Below are 22918 nucleotides of genomic sequence, written 5' to 3' on the forward strand. Positions count from 1 at the left end.
CAACTATAATCCAGATGAAAAGAATAAAAAACCAAAGACCCAGAAGAATCCATTCCAGATACTAGAATATATTATCAGGAAATCTAATAATATAATTATAGGTTAGACATGACTTGTTTAAAGCAAAAACATACATGATCACCTTAACACCTGTCTAGAAGACATGATAAAAAATAACTCATTTCTGATTCTTTTAAGCCCTAGTAAAGTTGGGATAGGTGCTTCCTTAAGATTATGTTATGCCAAAAACTAGCATAATTGTAATAAATGAAAAGAGAGAAAGCCAAAAGGAAGAAACAAACCAAAAGCCACCAACATCATGAAAACAGAAGCAGTACCCCAGCATGATTAAGAATACAACCTTTGGAACCAGAATTCCTGGGTTCAAGTTCAGCTCTATCACTAGCTACATGACCTTGACCTTGAACTGATAACTTCACTTTTCCAAGCCTCACTTTTCTCACCTATAAAATGGGATAATAACAGTACATCCTCATAGGGTTACTGTAAGGATTGAATGAATCAACATATATACAGTGCTTAGAAGAGCACTTGGCACAGAGCACTGGATCAGTGTGCATAAGAATATAAGTAGGTACCCGTAACATCGAAAAGCTAAGGTCATAAAAAACTAAAACCAAAGCCATGAAAGTCATGAATAAGAAATGAATATTCAAAGTCAACATTACTATTTAAATTTTTGTTCTGAAAATACTAGCCTGTGGTCAATCAAGAGAAACAGAACTTTCATAAACATAGAAAAGTAAAAGGTGCCTGGGTGGCTCAGTTGGTTAAGCATCCAACTCCTGGTTTCAGCTCACATCATGATCAAATGGTTTCATGGGTTTGAGCCCCATGTCAGGCTCTGCGCGGACAGTGTGGAAGCTGCTTGAGGTTCCCTCTCTCCTTCTCTCTGACCCTCCCCCACTCACACTGTCTCTGTCTCTCTCTAATAAAATTTTAAAAATAAAACTTAAAAAAAAAGATGGAATTATCATTATTTGCAGATGATAAGATAACTATTCCGGAAAATACCAAGAGAATCAACTGTAAGCCTATTACAAACAACAGGGATTTACTGGATCTATTTAATTCATTCACTACCCTAAAGAGAAATTTGGAAAGAAATATGAAAACAATCTCAAAATGATACAATCTGGGAACCTGAACCTTTTGAAAACTCACCTTGGCAATTTAATTTTGGGGACTCCCACGTGCCCAAGGCTGTGCAGCTTGAAACTGTATCTTCCAGGCCACTGAAAAATCCTTCTTTGCAAGCATAACGAACCTGGCTGCCAAGCCTAGAAGTATAATTTCCTACGATATAGCCATCTGGGACCTCAGGAGGGGTGCCACAGTCTATTTCTGAAAATAAATTAATGTCAAATTCATTACTATGTGAACATAAATTTTCAAAATTCATCATCTCCCTCCACCTCTGCCCCATCATCCCCCTCCCTCCACACACACCTGAGTCATATTTTACAGACTGATTAATTTCCATTTGACTTCTGGGCACGTTTCCAATGATTGTCTCTATTCAGCCTTCTGGCCTTCCATAGGTAATAGCATCCATACATGCATAAAGCTGATGGAATTTGGCAGTCAGCCTTCACTAATTCACCCTAAAGAGAAGCCTAGCCCAACAAAGTAAAAAATTTAAATTGCAAAATACCTAAAGATATATATGGCTTTGGAATTTCCAGAGTCAATTTTCTTCTGCTGGTCCTTACCAGATCAGCTATATTTACTACCTAAAATCATGTTTAATAGCATAATATCTATTTACTGCTAAAAATCCCTAAAAATTTTAGCTTTTTTAAAAATATAAGATAGCCCCCTTCTACCCTGTATCATTGGCTTTATTTCATAGGTTGTACAGCTGCGCAAAGGAATAGATAATCTCCACTCACATCCCCAACACAGACCCCAACCCAACCCCACAGACACAGGCTCAGCGCAGGAGAAAGTCATCTGAGAACAGAATCTCGCCCTCAGAAGCTTCCTTCTTTGGCAGAAACCCACCTGTGCATGACGTGGCATCTCTGGTCGGGTGGAAAGGCTCAGGCCCATTCTTTGCCAAGTACCCATCCATACAGTAGCATTCGAAACTTCCGTAAGTGTTCACACACCGTCCTCCTTGTCTGCACAGGCCGGAAACCTCACACTCATCTATGTCTTCATGAGACCCAAATATAAGAAGGGAGAGAAAAACAGAAAAAGGGAAAAACAGGGGCAGGGGGCATTGTGACTGCCATTTCTCATATTCTCAATCTACCCTTGCAAAAATGGCTGCATTTGTCTACAATGGTATCATTGATTTTATTTTATTCTTCAAAGGTTCTTTTCATATGTCCTTTACACCGACAGTACTAAAAGGTGTTCCATAAATGCTTGTCGATGTGTTCTGGAAATACACTAAAACCAACCCCCATCACCAACTCTCTGACACCAACAAAAGGAACCCAAAAAAAGCATGCTGAAAAAAATCCAATTACTAGAAAATAAGGATGGCCTCTACCTCATACTAAAATACCTGGAGTAGAACTCCAAATATAAAACAATTTAAACCAGAGTGAAAAATGCTTTCCAGCTCATGAGCATAGGATGGTGAGGCAGGTCGTCAGAGGAAAATTCAGAAGGGTCTCACCAATTTTACCAAGATTCCAAGAGCTTAAAACAGGCTTCAAGAGGAAAAAGACGTGCCCCTTGGCAGACTTCTCCTCTTGACTGCCGGAAGTATCAGGCATAGAGGTAAAAACCACATGGTAATTCAGACACTGAAGAGGAAACCTCTCTGCCAGCTGGCAGTTTTTTCCCCAAGAAATGGCTTAGGAAAACAAAACTAAAAACTTTAGGAATTCCATCAGACACATGTACACACACACACACACACACACACACACACACACTCCTATTTCACCCAGAGGAAAAAAATACCTTAAGTGAAACGGGACTTTTCCCAGGACACTTGTAAGAACCCAGGTGGGGGGTGGGGACCAAGGGAATAGCAGGACTGAAGAAAACCTGATTCTTAACCGGCTCTGGGATTTTAAACGCCAGTAATTTTGAAAGGGCCACTATAAAGTGGCCAATATTCTATTTTGCCAGATAAAGAGTTGTTTTGTTTTGTTTTCCAAAAACTACTAAAGCCATAATTTCATAAAAGAAGGAAGAAAGTAATATCAGAACCCTTTAAATTTTGTTTAATTATAACTTTATTAAAATTCACTATATTCTCCCTTTTGTTTGGTTTTTGGTCTTGGACCAATGAACTCTTCATCACTCACTGATCATTGTTTGAGAGCCAGAAATTCATTTAATTGCTAAAAGAGTCCATACAAGCTACCAATTCTGATCAGCCTATATCTTTAATGTATCAGACTTACGGGAAAATCTGGAAGACTGTCTCCAAAGATGGCGGCCATTCCCCTCTCTTTCTTGGGGATTCAAGAGTAGAATCCATTTCCCCTCCCCTTGGGTTGGTCTTGAGACTTGTTTTGGACAATAGAATGCAGAAGTTAACACTATGCCTGCTCTGAACCTAACAGTAGAGACAAGTGAAAGCTTCCTCTTTCCATCTGTTGGAATCCAGTGGCCATGCTGTAAGGAAATCCAAGCCATCATGCTTAGGAGAGAGGCCAGAGGATGCCCTACAAATGAGATACCATGTGAAGAGAGAGGCCACATGGAAATCTAAGGTGGCCTGACTGATAGTCAGCATCAAGCCCCTAGAATGTGAGAGAAGCCCTCTATTAACTACCAGCCCAGTCCAGCCACCAGCTGAACGTTTCCACATGAGTGACAGAACCACCTAGCCATGGAATTGCGAGTAATAATAAATTGTTGTTTCAAGCCATTAAATGGAAGTGTGGGGAGGGGATATGGAGAGTACAAATTACGCAGTAATAGATGACCAAAACACTCTTCACATATGAAGAGATACAGAAGTCCAAATGAGATTAATGAAGATACTATAATCAGGGTGCCTGGCTGGCTCAGTTGTAACAGCATGTGACTCTTGACCTCAGGGTTGTGAGTTCAAGTCCCATGTTACATGCAGAGATTACTTAAAAATAAAATCTTAAAAAAAAAAAAAAAGGAGGGGTGCCTGGGTGGCTCAGTCAGTTGAGCATCTGCCTCTTGATTTCAGCTCAGATCATGATCCCAGGGTTGCGGGGCCAAGCCCCATGTGTGGCTCTGCACTGAGCATGGAGCCTGCTTGGGATTCTCTCTCTCTGCCTCTACCCCTTTCCCCAACTCATGATCTCTTTGTCTCTCTTAAAAAAAAAAAAAAAAAAAAAAAAAAAAGGAAACCACAATCAATGAAAAAAAAAGGGGGCTTTTGAAAAAAAAAAATGAGATCTTGGAAATTAAAAACAAAATATGAATGCCAAAAATAAAAACCCAATAGAGGCATTGAATAACAGGTTGATCACTGCTGAGAAATAAACTTGCAAATTCCAGCTTGAAGAATTCTCCAAAAACACAGAAAAATAGATTATAACGGGGGTGCTGGGTGGCTCAGTTGATTAAGCATCTGACTTAAGCTCAGGTCATGATATTGCAGTTCAAGAGTTCAAGCCCTGCATTGGGCTCTGTGCTGACAGCTCAGAGCCTGGAGCCTGCTAAGGATTCTGTGTCTACCTCTCTCTCTCCGTGCCTCCTCCTTCTCTCTCTCTCTCTCTCTCTCTCTCTCTCTCTCTCTCTCTCAAAAATAAAAATAAAAACATTTTTTAAAGAAAGAATAGAAAAAGAAATTATATGAGACAGTAGCTATAGGACAATAAATAAGGACAGATCCAAAATATTCAGTATCCATTTAAGAGGAATTGTGGAAGGGAATGGTGCTGATGTGTAAGAATTAATATCAAAGGGAAAATTTCCTCTGCTTAAGTATTCACATCCAAACAGCCTTTTGAGGTGACAGGCATGAATGTTGAAAATGAAAGTCATTCTGAATTTCATGGAATAAAAGAAAAATCTATAAAGGAAGAGAAAAAGGAATGGTAATCTATGAGGAAAAGAAAACAATCTGACCTAGGACTTCTTGTCTAAAACCAGATAATAATAGAGTAATATTTATAGAATTCTAAGGAAAAGGGAACAAGACATTATACTATATTTAAGCCAAGGAGTGACATTTCAGAACATGAAGGATCTCAGAAATTATACTATTGGCATTTCTTTTCTGAAAAAGATTTTGAAAAGTATTCAAGCCAGTGAAAAACATCAGAATAAATACTGTGAAGAAAGGGGAAAACATAATTAAAACAAACAAACAAAAAAAAAACAACTTCCATCAACAAAGAGCGGTAAGAAATGAAACCGGTGAAAACTCAGTTAAACAACTGTTGGTAACAGAATCATGGAATTTGGGGTAATAGTTACCAAAGGATTCTTAAAATGTAAATAGTATGAAATAAAATCAATCTCAATCCATCACTAACTTTAGAGATGATTTCAACACTCCAGGATCCAGCATGTGTTCCTAGAATTGGAGCTATCATTTTAGCTTATCAAGATCTTGTATTCCAAGTAGGAGTATGTTTGTAAAATGCATACATATACCTTTGACAGAGAAATCATCTTCCAGCCTGCCCACCTACCCCAGACTCCTCAAAAGACAGAGTGAGAATAAGTGGATTTTTCATTAGACTTCTAAAAATCGGCAGTACAAGTACTACAGGGCAAAAATGTGGCTAAGTAGTGAGGGTATGGAAAAGACTTAAGAGTTTCTACATACTAATCAATTCTGTATGAGTCACTACGGTCATTAATCAGTTTGCTTTGTGTACAGTCATTCAACAGCCTAATAACAATGATTGTTATAATGAATGCTAATAGCAATGACCTCTGCATATCAACTTGCACATGCCAGGTACTGTTCTAAACACTTCATTATTTATTACTAATTATTTTTCATCTTATTTAATCCTTACAACGGACGCTATTAGTATCCCCACTTTACAGATGAGGTAAGTGAAGCACAGAGTGGGTAAGTAGCTGGACTGAAGTCACACAGGTTAAGGAGTTGAAATGCTAGGGTTTGAAACCAGGTGTCTGGCTCCAGGACCGTACTAGCCACACTGTGTCTCCCACTGCAATTGGTTTGTACCATTATCCAATCAATAATTCTATCTTGTCCACAGACGTTGTCAAAGATATCAGCTGCCTTAATGAAGTCTACAAGTATCTACCATCTGTCCCTGAAATTAGTTTGACATGATTTTGACTCTTAATGACCTCTTAATGTTCACAAACCATCCCTTTTCTAATCCACTCTAGAATCTTAGCTGGATAAACATGTTAAGCTCATTAGAATAATTTCTCCATGTAGAAACGGGAACCCTCTTGCACTGTTGGTGGGAATGCAAACTGGTGGAGCCACTCTGGAAAACGGTGTGGAGGTTCCACAAAAAATTAAAAATAGATCTACCCTATGACCCAGCAACAGCACTGCTAGGAGTTTACCCGAGGGATACAGGAATGCTGATGCATAGGGGCACTTGTACCCCAATGTTTATAGCAGCACTCTCAACAATAGCCAAATTATGGAAAGAGCCTACATGTCCATCAACTGATGAATGGATAAAGAAGTTGTGGCTTATATATACAATGGAATACTACTTGGCAATGAGAAAGAATGAAATATGGCCTTTTGTAGCAACGTGGATGGAACTGGAGAGTGTTATGCTAAGTGAAGTAAGTCATACAGAGAAAGACAGATACCGTATGTTTTCACTCTTATGTGGATCCTGAGAAACTTAACAGAAGACCATGGGGGAAAAAAAAGTTAGAGAGGGAGGGAGCCAAACCATAAGAGACTCTTAAAATTGAGAATAAACTGAGGGTTGATGGCAGATGGGCAGGAGGGGAAAGTGGATGATGGGCACTGAGGAGGGCACCTGTTGGGATGAGCACTGGGTGTTGTATGGAAACCAATTTGACAATAAATTTCATATTTAAAAAAAAAATAAAAATAAAATAAAGAATAATTTCTCCATGTGGTGGATTCCATGGGCCTCCAAGGTTATACCATGTTTGCTTGTGAAGAAAAAACATTCTGAGCAAGTGAGCAACCTTATCAACGTACTTAACTAATCAAGGGAGGAAATTTTTCCTTGTCCCATTGTATATACAGGATTATTTAACTTCATCCACAGCCAGGACAATTCCTTGCCAGAAAGTAGCAAAACTAAGCAGGACAAACTGACCTGGTCCTAGGGCCCTGGCATTCTATGTTTAATCCTTTCAACCAATAGCCTGTGTTGGAAAGTCAGACTCAGGTTTGAGAACTGATTTTGCTACTTACTAGATGGACTAAGGTCTGTTCCTTAACCTTTCTAAACACTTTTGTAAAATGAAGCTAATTAGTTCCTCAGTACGTGTGAGCTAATGTATGAATGGGCCTTGCCTTTCTACTGACTCAGTTCTCCCTGGAGCATGAGGCACCCCTTCAGAACCCTCACCAAACCCTGAATGTGACCATGAGCAATGCTCACACACACATATACACACTCTCATGGGTTTCTTGGCTGCGGTCTGAGGAGTGGCCACATGGCTTGTTTCACTAGATTTGAATGCTCTAGAACAGAATCAAAAGATCCATCTGGAGGGCCCTTAGGTAGAAAAGGAGTGTCATAGAGGCAAGAGTTTAGCTTTGGCAAGAGTGCCAGAGAGGCAAGTCTGTGAATCCCCCATTAAACACAAGCTCTGGGGCATCTGGGTGGCTCAGTCGCTTAAGCATCCAACTTTGGCTCAGGTCATGATTTCAGTGTGTGAGTTTGAGCCCTGCATTGGGCTCTGTGCTAATAGCTCGAAGCCTGGAGTCGGCTTCGGATTCTGTGTCTCCCTCTCTCTCTGCTCTTCCCGTGCTCGTTCTCTCTCTCTCTCGTTCTCTCTCTCTCTCTCTCTCTCTCAAAAATTAAAAAAAAAAAACAAAAACCACACAAGCCTTTGCCTGCAGAAGCCTTTAAAATCCGAAGACTTAGAATGAACTCCATGAGGAAAAATGCACTGAAGAACTTTCACATTCATGAAATGCTCTCACAGCCTGCTTGTCTCCACATCAACAACTAACAACTAGTTCCTTCCAACTCCATGAAGGTAAGACAAAAATTACTTCCCCACATCCTGGAAAGTAATTGTTTTCTTCCTGCCATTTTCCCTCCTCAAATGTGAAGTTCAGCTCAAAGCCTACATCTTAAGAAACCATGTTTAGAGAGACACAAACACTCATGTAAAACCAAGATTATTAAGGGTGCCTGGGTGACTCAATTGGTTAAGCATCTGACTCTTGATTCTGGCTCAGGTCACGATCTCACGGTTTGTGAGTTCGAGCCCCACCTCGAGCTTTGCACTTGACGGTGCCCAGACTGCTTGGGATTCTGTTTCTCTCCTCTCTCCCTGCAATTCCCCCTACTTGTGCATGCATTTTCCCCTCTCTCTCAAAATAAATAAACTTGAAAAAAAATTTTAATGGAAAAAAAGAGCTGTTGCCTCTGAGTTAATATTAGATGACTTTTTTCTTTCTCCTTTATGTTTTTATGTAACTGCTTGACTATTCTACATGAATATGTGATTTTTTTTTTAATAAATGGAAAAAAACAAAACTATATTCCTCTTTTTTTTAAAGCTATATTCCTTCTTATGGGGAAAAACATACTGGCTTATCCTTTTTTTTTTTTTTAGAGAGTATGAACAGGGGAGAGGGACGGGGGGGAGGGGGGGGAGGGAGGGAGGGAGGGAGGGAGGGAGAGAGAGAGAGAGAGAGAGAGAGAGAGAGAGAGAGAATATCTTAAGCAGGCTCCATGGCCAGCATAGAGCCCAACATGGGGCTTGATCCCATGACCCTGGGATCATGACCTAAGCCAAAATCAAGAGTTGGACGCTCAACTAACTGAGCCAGCAAGTTGCCCCTGCTCTGTCTTGTTTTAGGAGAAACAATCACTACAATCAAAACTAAATGACCCATTCACCTCTCCTCTCTTCCAGAGTTCCATCCTAGGGTAACAGCTCCATCCTTCTTGACACAACTCTTGTTAATGTAATAGCTGAATAAATGAAGAACCATTTCCAACATCATGCTCAGAGAGGCACTGATCATGAACAAACAGCCTGAACTCAAAGGGCTACCCATTTCCTTCACAATCTTGCCAATATCAATAGTTTGCTTAGGAAAACCTACTTTATAGATGCTCCAAAGCTCCTATCCCAATTACTCCTCCCAAAAACTTTAAACGAGTGGAGCAAAAAAGAGCCATGTGTGAATATTTTCCCACATTCAACAGGGCCTTGGGAAAGAACATGGGATACCCATATCCTGGCACTTGAGCGAGCAAGAGGCAAGAGTGAAGTGAGAGGGATGCTCAGCTGTGGGGGGAGCTCAGGTATGCCCCCTCACTCCCAATGAGAAAACATGGTGCCTTAGTCAAGGCCTCTAGCATTTAAGGAACGGAGCTCTGGTTTAATTATCTTTTGATTCAGAACCTTTTGCCTCTCTCTCCTTCCTAGGAGCAGGGGCCTGAAGCTATCACCTACCACTACTAGGAGACCTCAACAGGAGTCAGGGGGATTCCACAGGGAAGGCAGGCAAGGAGCCAACGGTTATGAGCAGCGCTCTGGTTAGTGGGCAGCAATAGTCCCCCAGTGCACTTTTCCTTAGGTTTATCTTTTCTTGCTTCTTCCTTCTTTCAGAGTAGTGAAACATAACACTTTAGTAATGAAACCAAGCTAAAACAAAGGATTAGGATTTGGGGAGGGGCACCTGGGTGGCTTAATCAGTTGAGCCTCCTTCTGACTTCCAGCTCACGTCATGATCTCATGGCTTGTGAGTTCGAGTTCCTCGTTGGGCTCTGTGCTGACAGCTCAGAGCCTGGAACCTGCTTCAGATTCTGTGTCCCTTTCTCGCTGTGCCCCTCCCCCTGCTCATGCGCCCTCTGTCTCTCTCTCGCTCTCTCTCAAATAAAAACATTAAAAAAAATTTTTTTTAAATACATAAAAAGTATTTGGGGAGCAAAATCCCATTTGGAGACAGCACCAGGAGAAACCTCAGGACAGCTGCAAGCCTATTGAGCAATACCCCCACATAGAGCCAGCAGAGTCTCGTGGGACTACGCATTTGTGCCTGAGGCCACAGCAGGCGGCTCCAGGACCTGAAACAACAGGGCAGCTGAGAAGCTTGTGGGCAAAGGCTCACACGGAAAATAGGCTCCTGACCTGGGAGAGAAACCAAAAGACTTGTCCTGGCGGGGGTAGGGATTTACCTCTTAGAATGAAGGGGTTTACTTTACCATAGGCAGACCTATGTGAAACAGGCTTTGAGCAGAAGGTTCCAGGAACTGCTGGAATAGCAAAGCATTCACTCCTTCTGGGTTTTTTTTTCCCCTTCCCTTTTCCCCATTTCGCAGTCAAGGCTGAAATGCTATCGCATTTCTCCAGAAGAAATGGTATCAGTCCCATGATACTGTGGGAAATGAGCTGACAAGAAAGAAGGCTGTGGCTGCCATCAGAGTCAAGATGGATTCCCAAGATGTGGGCAATTCAAAGGTTCAGAGAAGACAGTTTGCAGTTTGCAGCAGCCCTGATAGGGCCCTGCCAGTTGTGCTGGCAGGGACATGACAGTGCCCACATATTCCCTCATCAATTTCATTTCTCTGGACTTACTGTCAGGTCACCCAAGCCAAACCACCCTCCCACTGGAGGTGCCACACAGCCTCTTCCCCTGCAGAGTTTCCATGTTCCCCACAAGTTGTTTGGGGGCAGTCCTGGGGACCAAAACGTCTGCAGGTTCTCTGTAACTAGAACCCCTACAACTCATTCCTCACCTCTCGCTGGTGACATCCAAAGAGGCCTACCTGCAACCAGCTCCTAAAATTGGCTTAACCTCTGCAAAGTACGATAAACACCGGGTCACAGGAGTTCTCAGAATTCAGGAATTAGGATCCATATCCTGTGATTCCAGACAAACACCAGATAACTGCTGATGCCCCCAAAACTGGCTAAGCCTCTGCCCCAGATAAAGTCCACTGACATTTCTGTGGCAACTGTGACTCTTTTTTTTTTTTTAATGTTTATTTATTTTGAGAGAGAGAATGAGCAGGAGAGGGGGCAGAGAGAGAGGAGAGAGAGAGAATCCCAAGCAGGCTCCGCACTGTCAGCACAGAGCCCAGATATAAGGACTCGAACTCATGAACCATGAGATCAAGACCTGAGCCGAAATCAAGAGTCAGATGCTCAACTAACTGAGCCACTCAGGGGTGCCCCTCCCCCCTTTTTAAGTGGCAACTGTGCTTCTGATACAAACTCAGTATCATTGAGAAAAGTCATCCACCAGCTTTTACAAAGTCATAACTGGAGACTTCAAAAGGAAAAGTCATAAAAATGACTGCCAATGGATATGGGGCTTCTTTTGAGATGATGGACATATTCTAAACTTAGATAGTGGTGATAATTGCACAACTTTGTGAATATACGAAAAACCACTGAACTGTATACTTCAAAAGGGTGAATTTGATGGTATGTGAATTATATCTCATTTTTTAATTTTTTTTTAACGTTTATTTATTTTTGGGACAGAGAGAGACAGAGCATGAATGGGGGAGGGGCAGAGAGAGAGGGAGACACAGAATCGGAAACAGGCTCCAGGCTCTGAGCGGTCAGCACAGAGCCCGACGCGGGACTCGAACTCACGGACCGTGAGATCATGGCCCGAGCCGAAGTCGGACGCTTAACCGACCGAGCCACCCAGGCACCCCTATCTCATTTAAAAAAAAAAAAAAAAAAGATCACTAAATAATTACAAGAAGAACAAACAGAAGCAGAGCCTAGATTAGGATTTTGTTCCAGAAAGATTGGTTCTTATTAGGCTGACATCTACTTGGCCCCTGCATAAAATATTTCTTTCTTCTTCTTCTTCTTTCCTTCTTCTTATTGTTTTAAAGTCAAATGCATCCTTGGGAACTACAGTCTTCTACACAGTTATAAAAGTTTTTCCTGGCAAACTCCCACAGCCTTGAAAGCACAATTTCCAGTATCATGTCCTCCAGAAAGTTCCCTGATCCCTTCCCTGCTTTCAAGATAAGAGCCCCAGTGGATTCCAGATTCCAGAAAGTAACCTTTGCTTACCTACAACTAACACTTTCTAATGAAATTAATGGTCTGCCATCACCTCCCGCTGGCACAGCCATGGCACACAGGCCGTGCATGAGAAATGTGTATTGAATGAGCTGAACACAACATCATCATCTTGTAAGGTTTTTTTAAAAAAAAATTGGTATTTTTTTTTATGTATCTAATTTAATTTTGCAGCATTGCACTCTGGCAATCATGTAGCAAGTGGTCTGCTACCTAAAACAACAATGTATCCCAAAATGTTTTCTCTAAGGGAATGTGGTTCACTGATGCCTAGAATAAATCAAATGTGCTACCCTTTGGGGGATTTTGACCTTGGTACAGGTCAAGAAGGAGAATGAATCATCAGGATCTGTGCTTCCTGGTGGGTAAGGAGATAAAACATGTTCTCCTCCCCCTTCCTTTTCTCTGAAAATCTTTAAATATCACAAAGCTTTTAAGCAGAGTCATTAAGTCTATGCAAAACCATCTTAGAACCAGGAGTCTTTTCCTGACTTTCCTCTTCCTTACTGTTCATAGATTTTGTTAGAAAACCAAAGACCTATAGTGTCATACATGCTGTGAAATAGAGTCTGGCTAATAGAGGGCCCATTGAAAATTAGGATTTTGCTGATCCACTGTATTCAACCAACCTATGCCCAAAGCTTCAAAACTGAGATCCAAAAAGTTGCACTCCTCACACCTCATTCCCCATCTCTAACAGGGCTGTGCTCTGATCTCCCAGAAGCCAACATCTGAATGCCCACCCGCAGGGCCCACAGTGTGCACAGTGGTGAGTGCCAGCGTCACCCCAAGAACACCCCACCTGCAGATGGCATACCATCTCTAAGAGTAACGTTCAAATGCACAGAACAAGAAAAAGAATATTATACTCAACTCCCATAGACCCGCTCCCTCAAGATTCAACATTTACATTTTGTCATTTAAGATTCCTTATAGATCCTAATAACAGCAGATAATACTGTTACTAGATATTTCAGCATGCATCTCCCAAAATAAGAATATTATCCCAAACTGGGGTGCCTGGCTGGGTGGCTCAGTCCCAGTTAAGCATCCAACTCTTGATTTTGGCTCAGGTCATGATCTCACAGTTGTGGGACTGAGCCCCTAAACGGGCCCTGCGAGGGGCGTGGAGCTTGCTTGGGATTTTCTCCCTCTGTCTCCCTCTCTCTCTCTCTCTCTCTCTCTCTCTCTCTCTCTCTCTGTCTCTCTCTGTCCCTCCCCCACTCACTCTCTTAAAAATAAACATTAAAAAAAAATAAAATTAAGAATATCTCAAATATCACAGCTAACAAAATTAACAATAATTCCCTAATATTAACTAATACTCAGTCCACATCCAAATTTCCCTCATGGACCTTTTTTTTTTTTTTTTTTTTACTATCTAGTTTTTTTAAAAAAATTTTTTTTAATGTTTATTTATTTTTGAGAGAGAGAGAGCGAGACAGAACATGAGCGGTGGAGAGGCAGAGAGAGAGAGGGAGACATAGAATCAGAAGCTGGCTCCAGGCTCCAAGCTGTCAGCACGGAGCGCGACCACGGGGCCTGAACCCACAAACCACAAGATCATGACCTGAGCCAAAATCAGATGTTCAACCAACTGAGCCACTTAGGCACCCCGCTCATGGACCTTCTAAACAAAGGAGGGTTCCTCCCTTAAATCACACCCTGTCCCAGCCAAGCCACCTCCCTCCTCCCCACCCCAGATACTGTCCCGCCATCACCAGGATGCTATCCCTGCAGCCCCCTTCTTGAGTACCTGTGCAAAAGGTGCCATCATTGGGAATGAATGTTTTGTTGTTATTCGTGGCTCGATATCCTTCTAGGCAAATGCAATAAAAGCCTCCGAGGGTGTTGTGGCAAGATGTGTGGTTTCCACAGACCACAGTGGCTCCAAACTGGCACTCGTTTTTATCTGTTGATACATTGAAATAACACACAGAAAGGGCTATCAATCCATACCATGTTCAACAACCCAGACTGTTCTGCTGTGCTACAGACTCAGGAGTTGCTATTGCATTGACAACGGCTCAGTGATCTACCCCCCAGCCTCTTTTCTTTTCACCAGGCCTCTCACATGATAGGGCACGGGCCCCTTGGAGCGTGCACAAGGTGTATATAAAAACCACAAGAGAAACCCAACATCTTCATCTGATCATTCATCTTTTTTGAAGACTGGGCGAAGGGGATTCTTTTTCAACTTCTCCGTATTTAAAAAGATTTTGTCATAGGCCTGGGGAAACGAATCCGCAGCATCCCATTTTTCCAGCTCCAGCCATTCTCTTGCTTTTTTCATGAAAGGTAGAATAGGACGATTTTGCATCCAGTGATTAACCGGAAAATTCGTTACTTCTGAGTTACCAGGAAACACAATGGAATTAGTGCTTAAGCCTCATCCGGGAGCAGGGCTAATAACAGCTCCTGCTAATCGTCAATGACCCATGTGAATAATATTAGTCACCCAGTGAGAAGGAGCTGAAAGAGAGGAGCTTGATGAGTCCACAGAAGCCTGCCCTGAATATTTTTAATTCGATAATTTGACAGGGATGTAAAATGAAAGTAAACCTCCCTCCTGTCTCTGTTCCGTAGCTCAGGGGTCAACAAACTTTTTCTGTGAAGGACCCATCATCAGTCTCTGCTTCCATGCTTTTGGAACACGAGAGCAGCCACAGACAATAAGTAAACAGATGAGCAATGTTGTGTTCTAATAAAACTCTATTTACAAAAACAGGCAGCAGCCAAATTTGGCCTGCAGGCCAGACTTTTGCTGACTCTGCCCTGGACTGTACCATCAGAACTCCTGTGACCAGTTTCTTACTCATTCTTTCAGAGCTGATCTATCCAGCTAGTTTTGTTTTGTCTTGGGGGGAGCAGGGGAGGTCATCAACTTCTTCGGATTGTTATTTGGTGTTTCACTACAGCACTGGTTCCTTCAAAGCACTTCAATCGCGTCTCACAATTACATTCAATTCCTGCCAACTCAAAAGTACCCTCCCCAAAATCCAGTGTTCCTTTTTTTCTTTTTTCTTCCCCCTCATTTTCCTTATAGGCATTATCTTTTTGGAAATGTAACTGAACATGGAACACAGTTCATTGTCAAAACCGTCTATGGTGAGATCTGCACGGAACGGTAGAGAAACAGAACCCTCAAGTCACAGCCAGGCCAAGTTTCCAGCCCAGCTTATGAGCACTGCACTGGGCTTTCAGACCCAAAATGGCATATTCCTGCCCTTTGCTATTGTTTCTGACACTCATCTCCCCTGCAGATTTCCCCAGCGCGGACACTGGGTTTGTAGAGAATTCTAAATTTCTTGGGTCCCCTGACTTAACACCAGGTTACAGCAGGCCTGGCAGACATGTATTCATGCTACGGTATGGTCTCAGCAGGCCAAGTACTGGGATACGCAGGGTCCAGTGTCTGAGAGCGAGTGTCACATGAATTAATAAAGCCCCTTCATCCCATTAGGAGAAGCTTCTACTCAGAAGTCAAAGAAGAATCGAGAGTGGGGTGGCTTACGTGGGAGGGGGACTGTATTAGGGGAAGGAACAGAAAAAGCTTGTCCATGCTGGATTCCAACCTGATTTCCAAGCCCCTGCCAGCCATCTGCCAGAGGAGAGGGGTGGGGGAAATGCATCAGGAGCCTCAGACTGCAAGGTAGCCACGATTCTCCGGACAGAATCCTAAAGAAAGAGGGTCAAAGGTGACACCATTCCAGTCTGCAGGAATGGGCAGTGATGTGTGACTGTGAGAGCGTGTTATCTTTGAAGTAGAATATGACTTTTGGAACTCAGAATTATTATTTTTCTTTAGGTAGAAAAAAACCCAAAGATATCACAACAAGGTTGTATACACAGTCAGTGCACAACTATCAATATTTGTACTGCACGTAATAAGGTTCCTGGGAGAAAACTGTGTGCTCCCAACATTCACTATTATAAATATGCTGTGAGGTTCTCCCTCTCTCTGAGTTGGGCTTGAACCTGGATATTGCCCGACTCTCATGGCATAGTGGACACCATGAAGCAAAAAATAATCTTAGACACTTCTAGACTAAAGGTCTTTGTATTCCTTTAAGACACCCAAGACCCCAAAGGGCTACAACTATAAAAAATCTGGAGGATGGATTCTGGTAGTTCTAAGACTCTAAGCAACAGTATTTCACCAATTAGCCAAGAAGTCCAATAGGCAATTGTATTTTGTTTTTCCTCAGGGTACTAATACTCATCGTTTTGCACCAAAAAAAAAAAAAAAAACAGGAGAAATTTAGGAATACGACATTCACTCAAGTTAAGTTAAACTCAAGACTTGAAACATTTCAAATTTGTGTTAGGTCAGAGAGTTGCCAGAGATTCCAGTTCAACAACCCTCTAACATTGAAAGATAGGTCCTTGGAAATGCTAAAGAAAGGGGTTCGGGGAAACACTAAAAGAAAGGAGTATTATAACAGACAAAACTTCTTGTAAGAAAAACACGTGAACAAAACAACGTTTTCCCCACAAGGAATAAGCTCTTTAATACTAGAGGATCTTATTAGTTGATTCAACTTTTCATCTTGACCCGGGATTCAGAACTTACCAACGCAGTGAGTCCTCCCATTGCCCACAAATCCGTACTTGCAAATACACATCTTCATCCCTTCTGTTTGCTTGCAGGTAGCATGTTTGTGGCAAGTGGCACAGACATCTAAACCTGAATCATAAATTGTATATTTCAGGAAAAGAAAACTTCCACATTTTTTTTTGAGACACAGAGACAGAGCATGGGTGGGGGAGGGGCAGAGAGAGGGAGACACAGAATCCGAAGCAGACTCCAGGCTCTGGGCTGTCAGAGACCCACATGAGGCTCGAACCCATGAGCTGTGAGATCATGACCTGAGCAGTGAGATCATGACCTGAGCAGAAGTCAGACATTTATCCGACTGAGCCACTCAGGTGCCCCAGGAAAAGAAAACTTCAGTCCTATTTTGGGTAGTAGACATTTACAATGAAAAACCAAAATTTGAATTGCAAAATTATAAAAGATAGATCTGATCCCATCCTTAAAAACCTGCAACAAAACAGCTACTCACTGACCACAGAGTAAAGTGCAAATATCTCTACCTGGCAATCAAAGCTCTTAACAGTCTGACTCTAAGCTAATCCCTCCAAGCCTCACTGTTTCCAAACCCAAACCACACACAGTATTCTCTAGGCAGGAGGCCAACGACCCCTTTTTCCCACCCATGCTATCCACTGTCCTACTTCATGCTGTAGTCACAGTTTGCCCTTCAACTAGAATGCCTATCCCACCTTCTCTCTCCAGCTTGCACCCATTCCTGTTTCAAGACACCCCTTAAACATCACATTCTCCCTGGGGTCTTCCCCATTCCTCCGTTCTTGGGGAAGATTAAATGTATCTTCCTCTGTGCTCCACTAACCCTTGTAAATTCCCACATCCACCATGTAAATTTGTTATTATACACTGTTCCAGCTCTGTCTTCCCAGCTGCATTTTATTAATGAGCTTCTCCTCAAGGACAGGAATTATGTCATTTGCCCACATATCATCATGGCACAGTATAAAAACATTCAATATACTTTTATTGACCAAATGGATAAAGGAACCTGTAATCCTACTTGCTACAACTCAAAGAGCAAGTGGAAGGCAGAAGAACTCATCTGTCTATTACCCTACCATTTTTTCTTTTAGGGAAAAAAATGAATGTGTTTAAAATGCCATTGAGGGGCACCTGGGTGGTTCAGTCGATTAAGAGTCAAACTCTTGATTTTGGCTCAGGTCATGATCTCACAGTTCGTGAGTTCGAGCCCCACGTGTGGCTCTGTGCTGTCAGTGCAGACCCTGTTTGGGATCCCATCTCTCCTCACCTCTCTCTCTGCCCCTCCCTCACTCTTGCTCTCTCTCTCAAAATGAATAAACTTAGAAAAAAAGTGCCATTGAGATAATAGCCAGGTCCCAGCCAGATGACCAGATCCCAATTACTCACATAGGCAGCAAAAATGTGTGAGGCTAACACACACACACACACACACACACACACACACACACACACACATCTACCAGACCGTGATCCATATATGCCCCAAGATCAAGAATTTCTACCTGAGGCTATGTGGGATATCACATTGTCCTCCGAGTGTCTGTAATTTCAGGAGTGGCCTAATGAGGACAGTCTTTGAGCATGAAATTCCATCTTAGCCTTGGCCCCATTACCACCCAGCTAATAAAGACTTAGCCCTCAGGTTGCTCTAAGCAACTGAGACAGGGAGATTTCCAAGGACAGACAATCCCTGACTTACGATGGTTCACCTTACAACTTTTCAGCTTTACAATGGAGCAAAAGTGATACACATTCAGTAGAAAACACACTTTAAATTTTTATCTTTCCCCAGGCCAGTGATACGCAGTGACCCTCTGTCATGATGTTGGGCAGTGACAGCCAGCTGCGGCTCCCAGTCAGCCGAGCACTCAGAAAGGTAAACAACCCACATGCTCAGGAACCATTCTGCACCCACACGGCCATGCTGTTTATCATTTTCAGTATGGTATTCAATAAATTACATGAGATATTCAACATTTCAGTATAAAATAGTTAAGTGATTTTGCCCAACTGTAGGCAAACTTGTTTTGGGCGAGTTTACGGTAGGCATGGCTAAGCTACAATGTTTGATAGGTTAGGAGTATGAAATGCATTTTTGACTTAGGAGATTTTCAAGTTAGGATGTAATCCAATCATGAATTCAGGAAGATCTGTACTGCTAATTAACCATGACTGCTTTTTCTTTTAAAACAAATATAACACAGAAATGAGACAAACCACTGCTTATCACTAAGGGATATGAAATTAACCACGGAATATTTACAAAATGTGTTATATCCCAGACCATTACAAAAAAATGCAACAAGGTGCAAAAAAAAGTAGAGATTGTAGAGGACATTCTGTCTGACTACCACGTAACCATGTGATAAGACTACAAAATAAAACAAAAGATGAGTGTCCCCCCTAAAAAACCTACTTGGGAACTGCAGAACAGTCTCTTAAAAAATGCTCAGGACTAAGAGGATAGCAAAATTGAATGTTTAATACTAGATATAAGAAGGTATTTACTGCAGAAACTTTTGGGTTTTTCATGGTTTGGTACTTTCAAAGAGAGAAAGAAAGCAGCCAGCCAGGAAGCGCGCGCGCACACACACACACACACACACACACACACACACACACACACCCCCCTTAGAATTTTAATGCAAGAAATTCAGGGGGAAAATAAATTCCTAAAAGAAAATAGAGGTTTATCTGGGGAGAGGGTGAGGAATTAGTAAAGAAGAAATCAGGGGCGCCTGGCTGGCTTAGTCAGAGGAACATGCAACTCTTGATCTCAGAGTTGTGGGTTCAAGCCCCAGAATGGGTTTAGAGATTACTGAAAAATAAGATCTTTTAAAAAAGAAAGAAAAAAACTATATTCAAATTCACTGGGATAAAAAAAAAAAAAAAAAAAAAAAACAAAAAAAAAAAAAACCTTTCCCCAAAGTCAGTGCATCATAAAGACTGGTAGTCATAACTCAGTGAAATTGGTGAGAGGAAAAAAGCATATGCAAACACACAACATTAGGAATAAAAAAGAGCTTGTAAGAAAATACACATAAGAGGGGTTTTTTTTGTTTTTTTTTTTAATGTTTATTTATTTTTGGGACAGAGAGAGACAGAGCATGAACGGGGGAGGAGCAGAGAGAGAGGGAGACACAGAATCGGAAATAGGCTCCAGGCTCTGAGCCATCAGCCCATAGCCCGACGCGGGGCTCGAACTCACGGACCGCGAGATCGTGACCTGGCTGAAGTCGGACGCTTAACCGACTGCGCCACCCAGGCGCCCCAACATAAGAGTTTTTTTATTACAGGGGTACCTGGGTGGCTCAGTAAGTTGGGCATCCGACTTTGCCTCAGGTCATGACCTTGTAGTTCATGAGTTCAAGATCCACGCCAGGCTCACTGCAGGCAGCGCAGAGCCTGCTTTGGATCCTCTGTCCCCCTGCTCTGCCCTTCTCTCACTCATTCTGTCTCTCTCTCTCTCTTTTTAAAATAAACATTTTTTTAAAGGTTTTTCTATTACAAATGACTTTCCAATTGAACACTGATTTAATACATTCTCAAAGCCACCCCCCCACCGAATGACATCTAGGACCAGAAAGGCATAAACTTTGGCAGACAAGATGATGGCAAATGAGGATGTCAACAATATTTCATAAGATGGAAGAGATGGACATACGGGAATGTCCTGAGAAGAGGAACTAAGAGCTGACCCCAAAAGGCTCAGGAATTGGGGCCACTGAGCACTTCAGAAGGCAGGAGTAAGGGACAGGCTCAAAGTGAAGGAACCAGGTGTAAATACGGATAAGGAGTATGGGATACCCAGTTGCCCTCACTAACCCTGGAATAGAACAGAGTTGTACAACCTGGAGAAATGGACCAGAGAGGCTCCGGATTATAGGGGCAACAGGCAGAGCTGAAGTGAGAATGCATCCCCATACCTAAATGTCCATCAGGTAAATATATGTAACCATTTTAACATATAACATTTTTTTTTTAATTTTTTAATGTTTATTTATTTTTGAGACAGAGACAGAGCATGAATGGGGGAGGGACAGAGAGAGAGGGAGACACAGAATCGGAAGCAGGCTCCAGGCCCAGAGCCAGATGCGGGGTTCGAACTCACGGCCCGCGAGATCGTGATCTGAGCTGAAGTCGGACGCTCAACCGACTGAGCCACCCAGGCGCCCCAACATATAACATTTTTAAACAGTGCTGTAGGACACTGTCAATTCATAACCACACACAACCAAAATTCTGGAAATACTTTTGAAAAAATGGATCCTGGTCAAGTCCACAAATCCACTGTGATCAACCATATAATGATGAACATTCTTCTGTGTATGTATTGTGCAATAACAGAAATAAATACCATATTAATGAAACCAACAACAAAATGACAAAATGTCTGAGTTTTTTTCTTATATGGAATATTTGTTTTTATAAACATGGAAGCATTTTTATACATCCAGTTCCAGAAACTTGTATCAGATAGAAAAGGATTATTTCATTCAATCCTTGATTGAATCTAATAAACACACACAAAAAAATTAAGAAATAAAGTAGTGCCACCCACTCAGATAAATTAAAGGAAGTCCAGTCTGAATTAGTGAAGGACAGAATGTAAAGTTTTTTAAATAAATTGAATTAAGTTCAAGTTCATTCAATAAACAGAACCAGACAAAATAAAGCCTTATAAGAAGGCAGTCAGATAGGGGTGGGGGGGTGGGGGGGCAGGGGGAAGGAAGCACTGGACCTGAGACTCCAAATTGAATCCTAAATCTAGCTGAGTCTGATTCATTGTATGACCTTTAACAAATCATTGAACCTCTCTGGATCTCAGTTTTTTCTTCTGTAAAACAAGGGCTTTGGGCTTTTCAAATTTTAAAGAGCATTCAAATCACCTGGGGACAGACACTGTTAAACTGCAGGCTCTGATTCAGCTTGTCTGGGTGGGGCCCTATAGTTTGCAGTTCTCACAAGCTCCCAGGGGAACCACATTTTGAGCAGAAGAGTTTAAAGTGGGCTCCAAAGTCCTTGCCCCCTCCCTAATCATCTGAGACTTCACCCTTAGTGATGAGGGAACATAAGGCAAGTTGAGGGCAAAGTATAAACTAACAGCATCCCGTGCCCCATCCCCTAGGTGGGATGTGTGTGATATTCCTCAGACACTCCTGGCTGGCCAACAACAAAGGAAAGGAAAGAAAACAAATGGTTGACTGAAAAAGATCACAATCCTGTAGGCCAGGAGTCTCCTTCAGTTTACGTTCCTGGAACCCTAATATCAGCCTCATCAAGATGTAAGGGAGTTTAAGTGCTTGCCATGGTAATGTGGGAAACAAAGGCAAATGAAAAATTAAATTCCCTTACTGCCTCCAGCCCAATGACAAGTCCTTGAAACAGGCAGAGTGACCTCCCTGTAGGACTCAGCTGCCTCAATGATGACACTTTGCTAGAGGCAAAAGAGAACCTTGGCTTAACATTATCCTGACTGCCCCCCCTTCCCAGGATCCTGAGTCTCCTTAAACACATAAAAATTCCTTTGCAAACATCCTTTATCTTTAACCCCCAAGTATTTGTTGGCAATTATACTCCAAATATGTGGCCCCTGATATGTATCTCAAGTGTCTCATGACTGAGGTTTTACTAAGCAATACTAAATGACGTTTTCCTAACAACAGTTAGCCCCTCAAGGTCCTGGAAACCTTGTTTCCAAAATACCTTAGAGACTTACGCTGTCCCTAACCTCTTCCTAACCTGAAGGTATATAGTCACTCTTCACAATCCCAGTGCAGCTCTTTCTGCCCACATATCCTGTCCCCGTAGTTTAATAAAATCACCTTTTTGCACCAAAGATGTCTTCAAGAATTCTTTCTTGGCCGTCGACTCCAAACCCCGACCACCCCAAAACCCCATCATTAGAGTACCTATCTTAATGACCCACTAGGAATAATTTAGCAAAGTATAACCCCAAAAGGACAGTACTTGGCATGTTTGGTTCAATAAATGTCTGTTCCCCATACCAGCAAAGAAGACAACATGTAGAGGCACCTGGGTGGCTCAGTCGATTAAGCATCCAACTCTGGTTCAGGTCATGATCTCAGTTTGTGAGTTCGAGCCCCGCATTGGGCTCTGTGCTGACAGCTCAGAGCCTGGAGCCTGCTTCCGATTCTGTGTCTCCCTCTCTCTCTGCCCCTCCCC

The 22918-nt window shown here is 42.2% G+C and overlaps 1 protein-coding gene across 1 annotated transcript in view; it reads right to left on the reverse strand.

Annotated features, from left to right (window-relative positions):
* Positions 1 to 16844, reverse strand: part of SUSD1 (sushi domain containing 1) — a 122177-nt gene extending 105333 nt beyond the window's left edge. Inside the window, exons 1-4 of the mRNA XM_040481959.1 lie at positions 16712 to 16844; positions 13895 to 14050; positions 2026 to 2178; positions 1186 to 1365 (exon numbers count right to left, since the gene is read on the reverse strand). Coding sequence (XP_040337893.1) covers positions 1186 to 1365; positions 2026 to 2178; positions 13895 to 14050; positions 16712 to 16769 — 547 coding nt within the window. The 5' untranslated portion in view covers positions 16770 to 16844. The remainder of the gene's footprint in view (positions 1 to 1185; positions 1366 to 2025; positions 2179 to 13894; positions 14051 to 16711) is intronic.
* Positions 16845 to 22918: the final 6074 nt, after the last annotated feature.

Source organism: Herpailurus yagouaroundi, unplaced genomic scaffold (genome assembly GCF_014898765.1).
Source record: "Herpailurus yagouaroundi ecotype Mexico unplaced genomic scaffold, PumYag 160, whole genome shotgun sequence".
NCBI lineage: Eukaryota > Metazoa > Chordata > Mammalia > Carnivora > Felidae > Herpailurus > Herpailurus yagouaroundi.